Below are 17556 nucleotides of genomic sequence, written 5' to 3'. Positions count from 1 at the left end.
TCCTCAGTCTGTTCTTTACTCATAATCTTAACTGGAAACTTCACATCTCATCTATTAAAAAAAAAGAGAAAAAAAAAAGTTTGCTGGGGCTACACATTAAGAGGCTCGCTCATTTACCTTGCTGTGCCTGGGACTTGAACCTGGGCCTCCTTGGTTGTGAAGTAAGTGTGCTAAGTGAGCTAACCACTACACTATGTGGTGTATGTCTCTCACTTTTTGGTATATCATGAGAGGTTGAGTAGAATATAAATAAAGTACATTGTTCTGTTCATAATGATAATTTTAATGTTTTTAGTTGTCCTTTAAAATCAGATTACACATCAGTATTTAAGTAAATAATGTTTCATACTAACTTTCTGTATATGTATGTAATGATAACACTAGACTCAAACTATGTACTAACTACACAGGAATGTCAGAAGATCATCCGTCTGAAGAGTTTAGACAGCAACACAGATGTGGCAGTGCTGGCAAGGGAGGTGGTGGACAAGTGCAAGCTTATCCATCCATCGAAGCTGGGGGAAGTACAGCACCTCATCAGTTACCTTCTGTCTCGGAAAGAATGCAGCAAAGGTGATGTATCTACTTTTTTATGTATTATCCTAAAATTATTCCATATATTGAAAATTTCTGTGTGTTTGTTTATAATACACTGTGTTGAAAATACTTCTCCCACACATAAAATCCTGTCTTTTTATGATCTTCTGAAGGAGTTTATGGTTAACTATTAGAGTTTCTCATGAAGTTATGTTTGAAATGTGCCATTTAATTTTGCTATGACTAACAGACTTGGCTATTACAGTTTTTAGAATACAGGCCCTAACTTTTATGATGCCACAGAATAAAGTAACCATGTTGTTTAGGATGTAGTAGAATTTATATTGAAAAAGTGAGACATTGCTATTGAATACTTTGTGTTGTAATACGACAGTAAAGTGACTATACTCTTATATTAGATGGTCAAGTTTCCTTGAACCACCCTGATCCTGGGGAGCCTAAGGAACAGGCCAACCTGAATGAGCTGGATTCATACATGGAGATGCTGTACGAGGACATGCCAGACAAGGTCCGGGGTGCATCATTCATCTTGCAGCTGGCCAGGAACCCCGACTACCTGGAGGAGTTGTGCCAGAATGGTGAGAGAGAGAGAGAGAGAGAGAGAGAGAGAGTAAGGGAGGGTGGAAGAGAGGGAGAGAAAAGTCTCATCATCAATGTGAGCAGTTACTGCTGAGTCTCTCTCTCTCTCTCTCTCTCTCTCTCTCTCTCTCTCTCTCTCTCTCTCTCTCTCTCTCTCTCTGCTTTGTGTGTGTATTTACCTAGTTGTAGTTTTGCAGGACCTGGGCTTTACACTTGTATGACCCCGTCTCCATATCTACACTTATCCAATTTTTCTTTAAAACTATGCACACCCATTGCTGACACCACTTCACTCAAACTGTTCCAAGTCTCAACACATCTTTGCAGGAAACTCTATTTTTTAACATCTCTCAGACATCTTCCCTTCCTCAGTTTTTTACTATACGATCTTGTGCTTTGAATGTCATATTCTTCTCTCAGGATCAGTTTCTCATTATCCACTTGATCCATTCCGTTGATCAATTTATAAACTTGTATCGTATCCCCTCTCTCCCTTCTCTGTTCCAGGGTTGGTAGATCCATAGCCTTTAGTCTCTCCTCATATGTCGTCCCCTTCAAATTCTGGAACCATTCTTGTAGCCATTTTTTGTAGTCTCTCCACCTTCCTTATTTGTTTCTTTTTATGGGGGAGTCCACACAACTCATGCATATTCCAATCTGGGTCTTATTATAGTACTTATCAATTTCTTCATCATTTCTTTGTCCATGTAGTGAAATGCTAATCCAATATTCCTTACCAAATTATATGTCTGTGAAAATTCTATCAATATGGCTTACCGGTTGATTGTTTTCTTCCATCGTCACTCCCAAGTCCTTTTCCTTTTTTTACTTTCTCTAGTTCTACGCCATCTCCCATCTTATAGATTCCCACTGGCCATCTTTCACTCTTCCCCATTTCCATGACATGGGAAAGAGTGTGTGTATGTATTAACCTAGTTTTAGTTTTACAGGGCCTGGGCTTTATGCTCATGTGGCCCCGTCTCCATACCTACACTTATCCAATTTTTCTTTAAAACTATGTACACTCGTTGCTGACACCACTTCTTCACTCAAACTGTTCCACGTCTCAACACATCTTTGTGGGAAACTATATTTTTTAACATCTCTCAGACATCTTCCCTTTCTCAGCTTCTTACTATGCGATCTTGTGCTTTGAATGTCATATTCTTCTCTCAGGATCAGTTTCTCATTATCCACTTGGTCCATTCTGTTGATCAATTTATAAACTTGTATCAGATCCCCTCTCTCCCTTCTCTGTTCCAGGGTTGGTAGATCCATAGCCTTTAGTCTCTCCTCATATGTCATCCCTTCAAATTCTGGAACCATTCTTGTAGCCATTTTTTGTAGTCTCTCCAACTTCCTTATGTGTTTCTTTTTATGAGGGGTCTACACTACTCTTGCATATTCCAATCTGGGTCTTATTATAGTGCTTATCAATTTCTTCATCATTTCGTTGTCCATGTAGTGAAATGCTAATCCAATATTCCTTAACAAATTATATGTCTCTGAAAATTCTATCAATATGGCTCACTGGTTGATTGTTTTCTTCCATTGTCACTCCTAAGTCCTTTTCCTTTTTTGCTTTCTCCATTTCTACTCCATCTCCCATCTTATAGATTCCCACGGGTCGTCTTTCCCTCTTTCCCATTTCCATGACATGGCTTTTGTCCACATTGAATTCCATTTCTCACTTTTTACTCCGTTCCCAGATCTTATTTTGGTGTTCCTGCAGTATTTCACAATCTTCTTTTTGGTTTATAACTCTGCATAGTTTCGTATCGTCTGCAAACAGATTTATGTAGCTGTTCACTCCTGGCATGTCAAATATATATATGAGGAAAAGTATTGGCGCTAATACTGACCCCTGCGGCACTCTGCTTTCTATTGCTCTCCACTTGGACTTCATATCTTTAACTACCGTCCTTTTTTCTCTGCCCCACAAATAATTTTCCATCCATCACAATGTGCTTCGTTTTAAGCCACCCTTCTCCTCTAACTTCGACAATAATCTTGCGTGTGGCACTATATCAGATGCCTTTTTTAAATCCAAATAAATACAGTCAACCCATCCCCCTCTTTCTTGTACTCTATCAACTATTCTAGAGTAGAAACTCAGTAAATTAGTTACACATGACCGTCTTTTTCTAAAACCAAATTGGCTATTTGATATTAATTTGTTGTCTTAACCCGCTAAGACCGATGGCCGCAAAATTCGCACCCTCCCATTACCGCAATTATCATAAAAAAATCAACTCCTATAAATTACTCTGGAAAAAAATCTGCTGTTAGTAGACATGACAATGCATCATCCTACAAGTTTTTATTGCTCTACTCACTATGGTTGTCTCAGAATAATAAACGATAATTGGAGAAGATTGTGGTAGCGGCAACTTGGGGGAGGTGCTTTTATGTGTATTCTTACATAATGTAAGGCACTGCTCATGTTTTTATGTGTTTTCACATGTTTTTCGGGTTTTCACTCATATTGGCTGATTATAGTTACGTATGTTTTATCAAGCGTGGTGACGATGTTGTCACAATAGCGGGTCGGGATCTACCTCCAACCTGTGCACTTTCCGTCTTGTCCCGCCTTGTCTATCACTTTTATCACTAAACTTTAGCTTCCTCTTAGCACCAGTAGCCATAGTTGTAAATAATAGTTCCTTAAATAAGTAAATACGTAAATACGTAAATAATTATCACCGCGACACGACGCTCACGCACCTCACAGAAATTTGCGGGAGACTAGCTGGCTAGAGCCTAAAATTAGCAAGGTGGTCAAGCCCACCATCTATCTCTCTCTTACTTTCCTTCACCCCTTCTCTTCCCACCCACTTTCTCTTCAGCTAGCTACCTCCTCTCTTCACCCCCTCGCCGTCACTGGCGAGCTGGCAGATGGTGTCTTTGGCCTGCTGTAGTTTTATTTGCAACTGCTCGTCCCAGTAGATTTTCTTTCCTGCTAGCTTCTTAAGGAGCTCCCTGAAGGGGGACATCACTGGGGCAGTGGCCAGGAATGGCGCCAGCTGGTTCACGAAGCCAAACCATGACCTCACGTCTGTGATTGTGGGCTGTGCTGGCATGGCGAAGTCACGGATGGCCGCTAATCTGTCCTTAGTGGGTCGGTATTCCTCCCAACCAAGGTGGAAGCCCACAAACTCCACTTCGCGGCGACAGAACTTGAATTTCTCAGGCTTCAATGTGATGCCCTTTCTCGCACAGAGCTCCAAAAAATTATAGGCATGCCAGAATGCCCCCTCGACACTGGGATCGTGGAGCAGCGTGTCGTCCACACACTTATGCTTGAGGGAAGTCCACTACCGCGTTGTCGAATCTCTTCGTATAAGCGTCTGTGGCGAGCAGTGCCCCATGGGAGTGCGACAGTACTGATACCGCCCCATGGTGTTATGAATGTTGTCAGGCGCCTGCTTTCTTCCTCCAGCTCAACCTGATGGAATCCCCAGTGAGCGTCGGCCACCGTCTTGTACGAGTGTGGGGGTACATCGGACACCATGTCAAAGGGAGCGGGAGTGTGTGCTTCCGCAGGCAGCTGGCGTTTAATCTTTGGAAGTCAACTGTCCTCCTGGGCTTTCCCGATTTTTTCACCACCACGACCATCCTGGCGCACCATTCCGTAGCCTCCCCTGCTGGTACAGGTTGAATCACTCCTCTTCTGACGTCGTCATCGAGCTGCATTTTTACCTCGCTCGCCCAGTGTTTGGGGATGGAGGCTGGTGTGTGGCACGCATAAGGTTATGCGCCCTCCTGAAGGTGGATGCGATGTGGCAGGCCCTGCATTACCCACAGCGGGTAACGATCCGTGTCAAAGGTCGAGGAGAACTGATGTAGCAGCCACTTCTCAAGGCGAGACACGTTCTCCTCGAGTGGTGGGAGAGGGACAGTGGTGGGCCTGGCAGGGATGTCGGGGCCTCTATCAGTGTCTTCCTGTTCTGCACCATCGACCAACGGCGGTGGCTGGGGGAAGTTGTCGTGGAGGAGGCCTAGTTCTTTGCAGGTGGTGAACGAGAGATACATGCGCTCCACCGACTTGACGAAGTATATATCCTGGACAGTAGAGCGCCCGCCTAGGCCGATGCGGCACAGCGCTGCACCCAGGCAGGTGAGGGGGATCTTTGTCAGGTCTCTGATGCCAGCCCAACGCTGTAACAGCGCAGGCTTGAGACCCAGTGACCTTGCCATGGCTGGGCCGGCAACACACTTGTGCCCGGTATCAGCTACAGCTGTCACTTCGACTGCCACCTTGCTCGCCAGTGGCCCCACACACACCTGTAGTACAGGCTCGGGGCACAGGGTGGCTGAGCCAACGGTGACAGTGCTCACTAGCTTACTTGCTTCCCGTGTCCTGGTCGATCTGCATACCCTCTTGAAGTGACCGGTTTCCCGCACGCCCACACTTGCGGCGGGCGGGCACGACGCCTTGTCATAGTCGTGCTTCTCACCACAGTTGGGGCAATACCTGGCCCCAGGCTTGGTGGCAGCATCTGTTGCAGAGCAGCGGTGGGCAGGCTTTGTTGGGTGAGGTGGCTGGCGGTAGGCGGCAACTACCGGTTCCTCATCCTTGCTCGAGCTGTTGGCGCCAGCGTCCACCTCAGCCACTGCTCGTTCCCGCGCAAACTTTGCCGCGTCTCGCTGGGTGGCCTTGTATGACAAACAATGAACACTCAAGCTGTCTATGTCCACGAATGAGCCACATCGGCGGAACACGTCCTGCTTTAGGGCAGCGTCATGTAGGCCCACCATCACTTTACGTAACAGCATGTATTCTGAGAGGTCACGGTCACAAGCAGGGCACTGGAATCCACACTCACGAGCCTCCTGGGCGCACCGCGTCATGTAGGTTTGCACTGACTCACCTGGGGCTTGGCAGGCGCTGAAAAATTCCGCCCACCTCACTGCCTGGTTCGCTGCCTGTAGTACGAACTTTTCTATGGCGTCCAGGGCGCCCTTAGGGTCCAGGGCCTCCCACTGATCTGCGCTGAACCTCGCGTCCAGGGCACACTGGAGGTCAGGGACACAGAGCAGCCTCACATGGAACACGACTTCTTGGTCGGGCCATGCTGAGAGGCGCAGCCATGTTTGAACTGAGCGACGCCACGTTCGAAATCCTGCCGGCGTCATCTCCATCCGGCACTTCTTTGGCATGGCTGCAGCAGGAACGCGGTGGCCTGAGGGGCGTTGAGACTGAGACAGGAGGGAGGCCATGCTGTTCAGAAGGCCTGTAATGTCTGGCCTAGCAGCGGCATGGGTTTGCCTCCGGGATGAGCTGGTTCCGCTCCCCCGAGTTGCAGTTGCCCCTCGACAGCGTGGTGTGTACATCTTGGGCGTAGGTAGGGACGTAGGGGATGTCCACGTCTTAGCTCCGTCTCACTGCGCCATGCAGGATTGAAGGAAAGGCAGGCTTCCGTGGTGTCTTTACTGAGTGGCAATGGAGGTATACAGTAGCTGTGAGTGCGTCCCTCTCTCGTCAAGGTGGGTCGCTGACTGCCGGGTAGCTAGCAGCTCGGGAGCCTCAGTCACTGGGCAAAGTTGCCAAGTGCCTCTATCCTACACCACCTCAGCTCTTTTCCATTCTACTAGTACTGTTCCATTTTCTATTGAGCATTTTATGATGTTGTATATAGGACTTGCTAGTTCTTCCCTACATTCTTTCAGTATTCTGCCTGAGACTTCATCTGGTCCCATTGCCTTCTCTTCATCCAATTCCTTCATTAACTCTTTTATTTCAAGCTTGGTTACTTTAACCTCTTTAATATAGACAGTCTCTCTATTACCATGTGGCCTTTCAAATTTGGATTCCTTAGTAAAGACCTCCTGGAATTTATTATTTAATAGTTCTGCCATGCTTTTTGGGTCTTCCACCATCCCGTTCTCTCCTTTTAACCTTTCTGTTGTTTCTTTTTGCCTAATTTTTCCATTTATGAATCTGTTGAACAATTTTGGTTGCTCCTTACATTTTCGACAATGTTCTTTTCATAGTTCCTTTCCTCATCCTTTCTCACCTTAACATATTCATTTCGCCACCTTGAAGTTTTGCTTATTTACTGGATTTCTATTTCTCGTCCACCTTTTCCATGCTCCTTCTCTTTTCTCCTTTGCCCTAGCACACCTTGCGTTAAACCAATCTTTCTTTCCTTCTTCTTTAGGTCTATATTTCGGGACATATTCCGTGACTCCTGTTTTGTCTATTTCCAAAAATAAGTTATATTTCTCTTGAACCGTTTCTGAGTTTTCCATCTCCTCCCAGTTTACGTTTTTAAAATAGCTCTTGAGGTTCTGAATATCAGCCTTTCTGTAATTTAATCGGTCTCCTTTGTATGATTTATCTCTATCTTCCTTTCCTTCTTCTATATCCATTTCTAATATTATATGGTCACTCTTTCCCAATGGGCACTTATATCTTATATCATAGTTAATTTGTAAATCCCTTGTAAAAACTAGGTCCAATCTCGCTGGCTCATCGTTTCCTCTGAATCTTGTGTTTTCCTTTACTCTTTGGACCATCAAATTATCTATCATTAGGTTCAGGAATCTATCTCCCTGGCATCTTCCTCCATACCACTTTCATAATTTTCCCAGTCCACCTCCTTACAGTTGAAATCTCCTACCAATATAACTTGTCTCCTTTCTTTAATGATTCTTGTAAGACTCCTTATTGTGTCATTTATCATGTCTTTATATTCTTGGTTAGTCCATGAGTTTGTTTTTGGTGGCACATATGTTCCAATGATTGTTAACTCCTTTTTATTAATATGTATCTTAATATACAGTATTTGATTTTTCTTCCCCAAACTCCACTTGATTTACCACTATCTCCTTCCTTAACATCATCATGACTCCTCCTCCTTTACCCACTCTGTCTCTCCTCCATATATTATACCTTTTATCTATGTCTATTTTTATTGCCTCATTTAACTTTGTTTCCACCAGGCATACAATATCTGGTTCTTCTTTTTTTATATAATCTCTTAATTCTAATTTACTAGATAAAATCCTATCTATATTTGTAAACATCATTTTTAATCTCTTGTTCTTATCATTTTTAATTAAACTTGCTCCATTTTTTTTTCTCTTCCTTTTCTTTTATATATCATTTCCTTATCCTGTCTCCTATAATTCTCAGAAAAAAAAAAATGCTGCCTTCTCCTCCTCTGACCTTTCATTATTTTTTTCTCTTGCTTCTGCCACCAGTTCGTTGTGTCTCTTCCTTTCTTCCTCGTTTCTATTTCTTTATATATATATATCTTTGCAACCTTCTGTTTCTCTGAGTTTTGTTTTTCTGTATAGTACTTCTGCTGCTGCTTGTGATTTTAGTAATATCTTAATTGGTCTCACTGTTCCTTCTTGATATGGTCCCACTCTATGGATTTCTTCTACTTCCTCTTCTAAGTTCTGTCTATCCTCATCATTTAGATGTTTTAGTAGGTCTTTTACTGATTTCATTTCTTCCTTTTCCCTTCTTGGTCTATATTTAACTTTTTTTTTCTCTCAGTCCAAAAATAATTACACTTTTTTTTTCCGCAATTTCTCTTACTAAATTTTCTTTTTTCTTGAGGACTCCTATCATTTTGCTTGTGATATTTTCATCTCTTTCTTTTAACTGTTCTTGAAATACTTCCTGAAATGATTCCTTGTCTTTCTTATCTTGGATTCTCCATGCCTGTACTTCTTTTTTAATTACGTCATGTACTCTTTCCTCTTCTTTGTTAACTAGATCTTTCAGCTTCTCTTTTTCTTTCTCGGCTTTACCGAGTCCTTCTTCCATCAATTCCTTGTAGTTAGCTATTTGCACTTTTAATTCTTTTTAATTTAGTTTTGTTTTCTTCCACTCTTTTTATCCTTTCTTTCAATTTCTGGAGCTCTTTATCCTGTTCTTCATTCTCTTGCATTCCCATACTCTCCTTTATCAATTTATCTAATATACGTTCGATAGTCAACACTCTATCAAATAGTGAAGTATGCGCCATATCAAAGCTTTCAAATGCCTTTCTCCCTCACCAACATAATCATCATCAGCTTTCATTCTTCTTTTTCTTTCTCGGCTTTACCGAGTCCTTCTTCCATCAATTCCTTGTAGTTAGCTATTTGCACTTTTAATTCTTTTTAATTTAGTTTTGTTTTCTTCCACTCTTTTTATCCTTTCTTTCAATTTCTGGAGCTCTTTATCCTGTTCTTCATTCTCTTGCATTCCCATACTCTCCTTTATCAATTTATCTAATATACGTTCGATAGTCAACACTCTATCAAATAGTGAAGTATGCGCCATATCAAAGCTTTCAAATGCCTTTCTCCCTCACCAACATAATCATCATCAGCTTTCATTCTTTCCTGTGTCTCATACCTGCATTTAGATGGAATCTCTTTCTCATTCATGATTTTGTAACACTGTATTCATGAAAAAAACTGCAAACCCAAACAAAGGTAGTGAAGATCAGCTGATTCTCGGGAGTGACAGTATTGCGTCCTTCCTCGACCGTGTCTCGTGTGTGTGTTTCACTGTTTGATCTGCTGCAGTCTCTGATGAGACAGCCAGACGTTACCCTACGGAATGAGCTCAGAGCCTATCCGATCTTTGGATAGGCATGAGACCAGGCACACACCACGTTACCCTACGGAATGAGCTCAGAGCTCATTATTTCCGATCTTCGGATAGGCCTGAGACCAGGCACACACCACACACTGGGACAACAAGGTCACAACTCCTCGATTTACATCCTGCACTACTCACTGCTAGGTGAACAGGGCTACGTGAAAGGAGACACACCCAAATATCTCCACCCAGCCGGGGAATCGAACCCCGGTCCTCTGGCTTGTGAAGCCAGCGCTCTAACCACTGAGCTTCCGGGTGTGGGTGTGTGTGCGTGTGTGTGTGTGATTCACTGTTTGTTTGATCTGCTGCAGTCTCTGACGAGACAGCCAGACGTTACCCTACGGAATGAGCTCAGAGCTCATTATTTCCGATCTTCGGATAGGCCTGAGACCAGGCACACACCACACACCGGGACAACAAGGTCACAACTCCTCGATTTACATCCCGTACCTACTCACTGCTAGGTGAACAGGGGCCGCATGTGAAAGGAGACACACCCAAATATCTCCACCCGGCCGGGGAATCGAACCCCGGTCCTCTGGCTTGTGAAGCCAGCGCTCTAACCACTGAGCTACCGGGCCGTGTGTGTGTGTGTGTGTATTCACCTAGTTGTAATTTTACAGGGCCTGGGTATCATAATCGTGTGGCCCCGTCTCCATATCTACACACATCCAACTTTCCTTTAAAACTATGCACACTCCTCGCTGACACCACCTCCTCACTCAAACCATTCCACACCTCCACACATCTTTGTGGGAAACTATATTTCTTCACATCCTTCAAGCATATTCCCTTGGCTATCTTTTTACTATGCGATCTCGTAGTTCTATTTAAGTTTTCCTCTCTCAACATCATTTGCTCATTATTCACTTCATCCAGTCCGTTCAACAGTTTATAAACCTGTATTAAATCTCCTCTTTCTCTTCTTTGTTCCAAGGTAAGCAAATTCATTTCTTTTAATCTCTCCTCATAGGTCATTTCTGCCAATTCCGGAACCATTTTTGTTGCCATTCTCTGCAATCTGTCCAACTTCCTTATATGCTTCTTTTTATAAGGGGACCAAACCACTCCAGCATATTCCAATCTTGGTCTAATTACCGTACTAATTAATTTCTTCATCATATCTTTATCCATATAATGGAAGGCTAATCCAATATTTTTTATCAAATTATACGTTTCTCCAAGGCTAATCCAATATTTTTTATCAAATTATACGTTTCTCCAAACATCTTATCAATATGAGCCTCAAACTGCCCATGGTCTTGTATTATCACTCCCAAATCCTTTTCCTTTTCCACCTTTTTCAACACTACTTCTTCACCCATCTTATATGACCCTCTTGGCCGTCTTCCACTCTTCCCCATCTCCATCACATGACTTTTGCTCAGATTAAATTCCATTTGCCACCTCTTGCTCCACTCCCAAATCTTATCCAGATCTGCCTGTAAATTTCGCAATCTTCTTCACTCTTCACACACCTACACAACTTCGCATCATCTGCAAAGAAATTAATATAACTGTTTACTCCCTCTGGCATGTCATTAATATATACAAGGAAAAGTATTGGTGCCAGCACTGAGCCTTGTGGGACTCCACTCTCCACCACCAACCAGTCCAACTTTGCATCCCTTATTACCATTCTCATCTCCCTCCATCTCAAGTAGTTTTCCATCCACTTTAACACTTTTCCTTTCAGTCCTTCATAAATATCTAATTTCCATAGCAGTCTCATGTGAGGTACCTTGTCAAAAGCTTTCTTTAAATCCAAATATACGCAGTCCATCCATCCCTCTCTTTCTTGTATTTTGTCAACCACTCTTGAATAAAAGCTCAGTAGATTTGTTACACATGACCTCCCTTTCCTAAAGCCAAATTGATGATCCGATAATAACTTATGATCCTCCAGGAACCGTATCCAATATTTCTTTATCACCCTCTCACAAATCTTACCGAACACACTTGTTAGAGACACAGGTCTATAGTTAAGAGGCTCTTCCTTACTGCCTCCCTTATAAATGGGCACCACTTAAGCTCTTTTCCACTCTACTGGTACTTCCCTGTTTCTAATGAACACCTTATAATATCATATAATGGATCAATCAATTCTTCTCTACACTCCTTCAATAATTTTCCTGAAACTTCATCTGGTCCCATCGCTTTATCATCTTTAAGTTCCTCCAACATTTTATATAACTCCTTTTTTAGGTATCTTAATGTCATCCATGTGCACATTTCCTTGTACATTCTGAGGCTTTACAAACATTGTTTCTTTAGTAAATACTTGCTGAAACCTATTATTTAGCAATTCTGCTATATTCTTAGGGTTATCTACTATCCCTTGCTCTCCTTTTAATCTTTCAATGGACTCTCTCTTTTTAAGTTTACCATTTATGAACCTGTAAAACAATTTTGGATGTTCCTTACTCTTGTCTACAATATCTTTTTCAAATTTTGTTTCTTCCTCCCTCCTTACCATCACATACTCATTTCTCGCCACTCTATAATTCTCCTTATTTAGTATATTCCTGCTCTTTTTCCATCTTTTCAAAGCCACATCTTTCTTTTCCTTAGCCTTAACACAAGTTGCATTAAACCAATCCTTTCTTCCTTCCTCTCTCGGTTTATACTTTGGTACAAATTTCATAACTCCTTCTTTATAATATTTCATAAAAATATCATATTTTTTTGCACTTCTCTGATTTGTAACATCTCCTCCCAATCTAATTTTCTGAAATAATTTTTCAAACTTTCTGTGTCCATCTTTCTATAATTCAATCTACCACTCCTGTATGTCTCGTCTTTCTTTCGCTGTGTTGTTGCTATCTGCATTTCCATAACCACATGATCATTCTTTCCCAAAGGACATTTGTATTGTATATCTCCACATAGGTACACTTCTCTTGTTAACACCAAATCCAGTCTAGCCGGTTCATCATCTCCTCTATATCTAATATTTTCCTTCACCCTCTGTTCCATCATATTTTCCATCATTAGATTAAGAAATCTCTCTCCCCATGCTTCCTCTCCAACACCACTTACTAGATTTTCCCAATCCACCTCCTTACAATTAAAATCTCCTACTAGTATCACCTTTCTTTTTCCAGATAATACACTTTCCAAACTCTGTAAAGTATCCTTGATCATATTGTCGTATTCCTTAATGTCCAAGAATTTGTTTTAGGAGGTACATAGGTCACCATGATTATTAATTCTTTTCCATCACTTTTTATCCTTATGCTTATCACTTCTGTTGTTCTTCCCATACCAAACCTTATCCACATTTATTTATTTCTTCGTCAAAATCATAACTCCTCCTCCACCTTTACTCTCTATCCTTTCTCCATATATTATATTTATTATCCAAATTTACCTTTGTTTTTCATGCAATTTTGTCTCAGTCAAACACACTATATCAGGCTTCTCCACCATCATATAGTCTTGCAATTCCAATCTACTTGACAGTATCCCATCTATATTAGTATACATTACGGTCCACCCACTGCTCCCTCTAGGGTTTCTCCGCATTCCTTCTTTCCACATACCACTTTCTGACTCTCTCTCTATAACTCTCCAAAAACTTTTCTCTTTCCTCCTCAGACCGCTCATCATTTTTCCTTCTCGCCTCTTCCAACAATTCCTTATATCTTCTCCTCTCTTCCTCATTTCTATTCTTTCTCACAAACACCTCTTTACAACTTTCTATCTCTCTAACTTTGATGTTCTATATAGGATATCCTCCGCAGATTGTTGTGACTTCAGTACTACTTTAATCGGTCTGCTCACTCCCTCCTTATACGGACCCAGTCTATGGATCTCTTCCACTTCTTCTTGTAGGTCTTTTTTTTCATCATCATTTAGATTTTTGAACAGATCTCTTACCGTTTTAATTCTTCCTTAATTCTCTTAGGCTTATATGTTATATTTTGTTCTTTCATCCCAAATATTAACACACTCTTCTTCTTTTCTGCTATTTCTCTTATCAATGTTTCCTTATTCTTCATAACATTAACCAGTTCCTTGGACCTTTCTTTTTTGTCTTCCTTCAACTGATCTTTAATTATTTCTTGTAATCCAACCATCTCTGCTTCCCTCGACTCAGTCCATTGTGTTTTCTTCAGTTCCCATTCCCTTTCAAACCTTTCATTCTGCTCACTAATCATTTCCTTAAAGTCATCTTTCTCCTTTACTACTCTCTCCATTTTCTCCTCCAACCGTCTCTTGTATTTTTCAACCTCCACTCTCAAGTGTGCATTCTCATCCACCAATCGTTTTTCATTTTCCTCCAGTCTCTTAACTTTTTCCTTCAAAGCCTTACGGAATTTTCTATCCTGCTCCTCCTCACTCCTCTGAACTTTTAATTCCTTCACCAACTCCTCAAATCTCTTCTCCAACATTACCAATCTACCTTGCATTGTTGCCCCTGTTGAAGATGGACTCATGCTTTGACTGGCCACTTTCAGCTTTGCTCCCTGGGCCTCATCGACATATTTTGAATTTGGTAATTTATTTCTTACCGGTCTATCCATTTTTTTTTACTCTTCCTGGGAGCATGTGGGTGTGTGGTCACTGGGGGCCAGGCCTGGTAGCTACGTGTGTGTGGTGGGATGCGTTGGCGGCTGCTATGGCTGGCCTTTGTGTGGTTCCCGCTCTGTCATTTGGAGTGTGGAGGTTCTCAAACCTCCGATCACTCTTATGTACACGCCACCAGGCTACGTTCACTCTGTACACTTGTTCACTCGCTCTGGTTGCCCCTCAATACCAATAACGATTCTCACTCAAGCACATTGCTTAGCGTGTGGAGTGTTAGTTAGATGCCACTCTGAGCAGGAGGCACGTCCGCTCTCCATGGAGCCGGGTGTGTGTGTGTGTGTGTGTGTGTGTGTGTGTGTGTGTGTGTGTATTTACCTAGTTGTATTTACCTAGTTGTAGTTTTACAGGGCCTGGGCTTTATGCTCGTGTGATCCTGTCTCCATATCTACACTTATCCAATTTTTCTTTAAAACTATGTACACTCTTTGCTGATACCACTTCCTCACTCAAACTGTTCCAAGTCTCAACACATCTTTGGGAAACTAAATTTTTAACATCTCTCAAACATCGTCCCTTCCTTAGTTTCTTACTATGCGATCTTGTGCTTCTAAAGTCATATTCTTCTCTCAGGATCAGTTTCTCATTATCCACTTCATCCATTCCGTTAATCAATTTATAAACTTGTATCAGATCCCTCTCTCTCTCTGCTCCAAGGTTGGTAGATCCATTGCCTTTAGTCTCTCCTCATATGCCATCCCTTTAAATTCTGGAACCATTCTTGTAGCCATTTTTGTAGTCTCTAATTTTCTTATGTGTTTCTTTTATGGGAGTCCACACAACTCCTGCATATTCCAATCTAGGTCTTATTTTAGTACTTATCAATTTCTTCATCATTTCCTTGTCCATATAGTGAAATGCTACTCCAATATTCCTTAGCAAATTATACGTCTCTCTGAAAATTCTATCAATATGGCTAACCGGTTGATTATTTTCTTCCATTGTCACTCCCAAGTCCTTTTCCTTTTTTACTTTTTCTAGTTCTACTCCATCTCCCATCTTATAGATTCCCACTGGTCGTCTTTCACTTTTTCCCATTTCCATGACATGGCTATTGTCCACATTGAATTCCATCTCCCATTTTTTGCTCCATTTCCAGATCTTGTTTAAGTTTTCCTGTAGTATTTCACAATCCTCTTTTTGTGTGTGTGTGTGTGTGTTAATGCTAAGGTGTTTGCCACAGAGACAGTGCTGGGAGCCTTGGCACGTGTACTACGAGAGGACTGGAAGAAAAGTCTGGACCTCAGCTACAATATTGTCTACATATTCTTCTGCTTTTCTGTGTTCTCTAACTTCCACAGCGTCATCTCTCATTTCAAGGTCAGTACTAATTCTTGCTCATACAGATGTTCTCAACGTCAATTTAGAGAGACCATAAAAGTAACATTTATTGTCTCATAGATGATTTACCATATAAATTGGCAGATAAAACGACACTTAAATCATCCTAAAGGCACCAAAAAGGGTTTTATCCTAATTACCTGTTACAAAAAGAATAACCTTAAAATTTTGAGCAAAACACCGTTGTATATAAATGAAAACCTTACATTACAACTTTCGGGAAAGTTGAACATAATGAAACAGGAATCTGTTCTTAAAAGATTCACTGAAGTATGCTCCTTTTGAAAAGTGTGTAGGCAAAATTTTATGTAATACAACTACAACCTTCTGATGGCATTGTATACAAATGGATTAAGAAGGAGGCTTTGAAAATATTCTCAATTTTTCCCAAAGCTGAAAGAGGAGCAATGTAAATGTTTTCAAGGCATGGAAACCGAAGTGAAACAGCAAAGGTAAGGAAACTGGGGAGAATATTAATCTCTTCAGCTTGCAATGCTGTATAAAGATAAAACTCATGTACTGAGAAAATTTGAAGAATGTCAGTATGTCTAATCAAAATAAACATGATGACCACCAATAGCTTGGCATGAATCAGTGACATAAGTCAAGGGTTAATTTGTATATGGAAGAACTTATTATGCTTCACATAATTTCTCACCTTCATCCATCCATTCTTTATTCATGAAAATGTACAAAAACACCTGGTGGGAATTTTATTTTAGGTTCAGTTTTAGGTATGGAAGATTATGGTATCTTATTACCAGTAATATCTTCAAGATGTTTTATTCAGTGTAAAAGTACATCACCATCTCAGTTGTCTAGTTTTCAACAACATAAGCTAAAACTTGAAATTCTCCTCAGATTGGCTCCCTCTGCATGGATATAATTGATGGGGAGCTGCAGCGCACTGACCAGTATCGGGAGCAGCTCACCAAGAGAAAGAAGGGAGGGGAGCTTGGTGCAGATCCTGCCAAACTCCAACAGGACTATGAACGCAACTTGAAGAAATATCAGGCAGTTATTGAGAAGCAGGATCAGGTTAGTGTGTAAGGTTAATTGGAACCAGATGAAAACCAGATGGAAAACTTCATGATTCTTTAATGCAATAGGTTATGGTTGTCTTGTTTTGTTTTCTTTCCTGGAAAATTTGCTTTCCAGGGTTTTGGGTTTTTAGAATATACAACATTCTCTTGAGTTTTGTAATTGCTTTATTTAGAAGGGATAGCTCTAAATTCAAGGGTCACAAAATTTGGATACATAAAATTATGGAAAAAGCTTAATCATTCTGCATACATTACTTAAAGTTGTGTGAGACTGTATTTTGTCATCACATTTATGGCATGATTTGGCAGGGTGGCAGTATGGCACCATGGTATCTAAAACTGTGTTTGTATAGGTTTTGTTGTCACATCCAATGTGATTTGGCAATGTGGTAGTGACATCATCACATCTGTAACTCTTTTCTTTGTTTTCTTTACGGGAAAATTTGCTTTCCAGGGTATTATGTTTTTAAAATGTACAGCATCCTCTTGAATTTTGTAATTGCTTTATTGAGAAGGCACAACCTTCTAAATAAAGCTTTCTAAATAAATATTACTGGAACCAAAACTGACCCCTGAGGAACCCCACTTTCAACTCTTAAATTTAGATGTTTTGTCTCTAATGACAATCCTCATCTCCCTGTCTTTCAGAAAATCCTGCATCCATGCTAGTAATTTTCCTCCTACACCTCCTTGTCTGAGTTTCCATACAATTATACTGTGTGGAACTTTGTCAAACGCTTTCTTTAGATCCAAGTAAACACAGTTAGCCTATCATTCTCTTTCTTGTATTATATCAATAACTCTTGAATAGAAACATTCTAAGTTAGTTGTATATGAACATCC

At 41.1% G+C, this 17556-nt stretch overlaps 1 protein-coding gene across 6 annotated transcripts in view; it reads left to right on the top strand.

The window, feature by feature from the left end:
* LOC123508982 (kinesin-associated protein 3-like) overlaps positions 1 to 17556 on the top strand; it is a 224708-nt gene that overhangs the window by 69892 nt on the left and 137260 nt on the right. For all 6 annotated transcript variants that reach the window (XR_006676061.1, XM_045263086.1, XM_045263084.1 and 3 more), the window contains exons 3-6: positions 411 to 573; positions 957 to 1136; positions 15513 to 15649; positions 16532 to 16708. Coding sequence is in view for 5 of the 6 variants with exons in the window: in XM_045263086.1 (XP_045119021.1) it covers positions 411 to 573; positions 957 to 1136; positions 15513 to 15649; positions 16532 to 16708 (657 nt within the window). In the remaining variant the exon portion in view is untranslated. The remainder of the gene's footprint in view (positions 1 to 410; positions 574 to 956; positions 1137 to 15512; positions 15650 to 16531; positions 16709 to 17556) is intronic.

The sequence above is a fragment of the Portunus trituberculatus genome, chromosome 25 (genome assembly GCF_017591435.1).
Source record: "Portunus trituberculatus isolate SZX2019 chromosome 25, ASM1759143v1, whole genome shotgun sequence".
Classification (NCBI taxonomy): Eukaryota; Metazoa; Arthropoda; class Malacostraca; order Decapoda; family Portunidae; genus Portunus; species Portunus trituberculatus.
The sequence above is the reverse complement of the archived record's forward strand: the minus strand, read 5'-3'. Positions and strand labels throughout refer to the sequence as shown.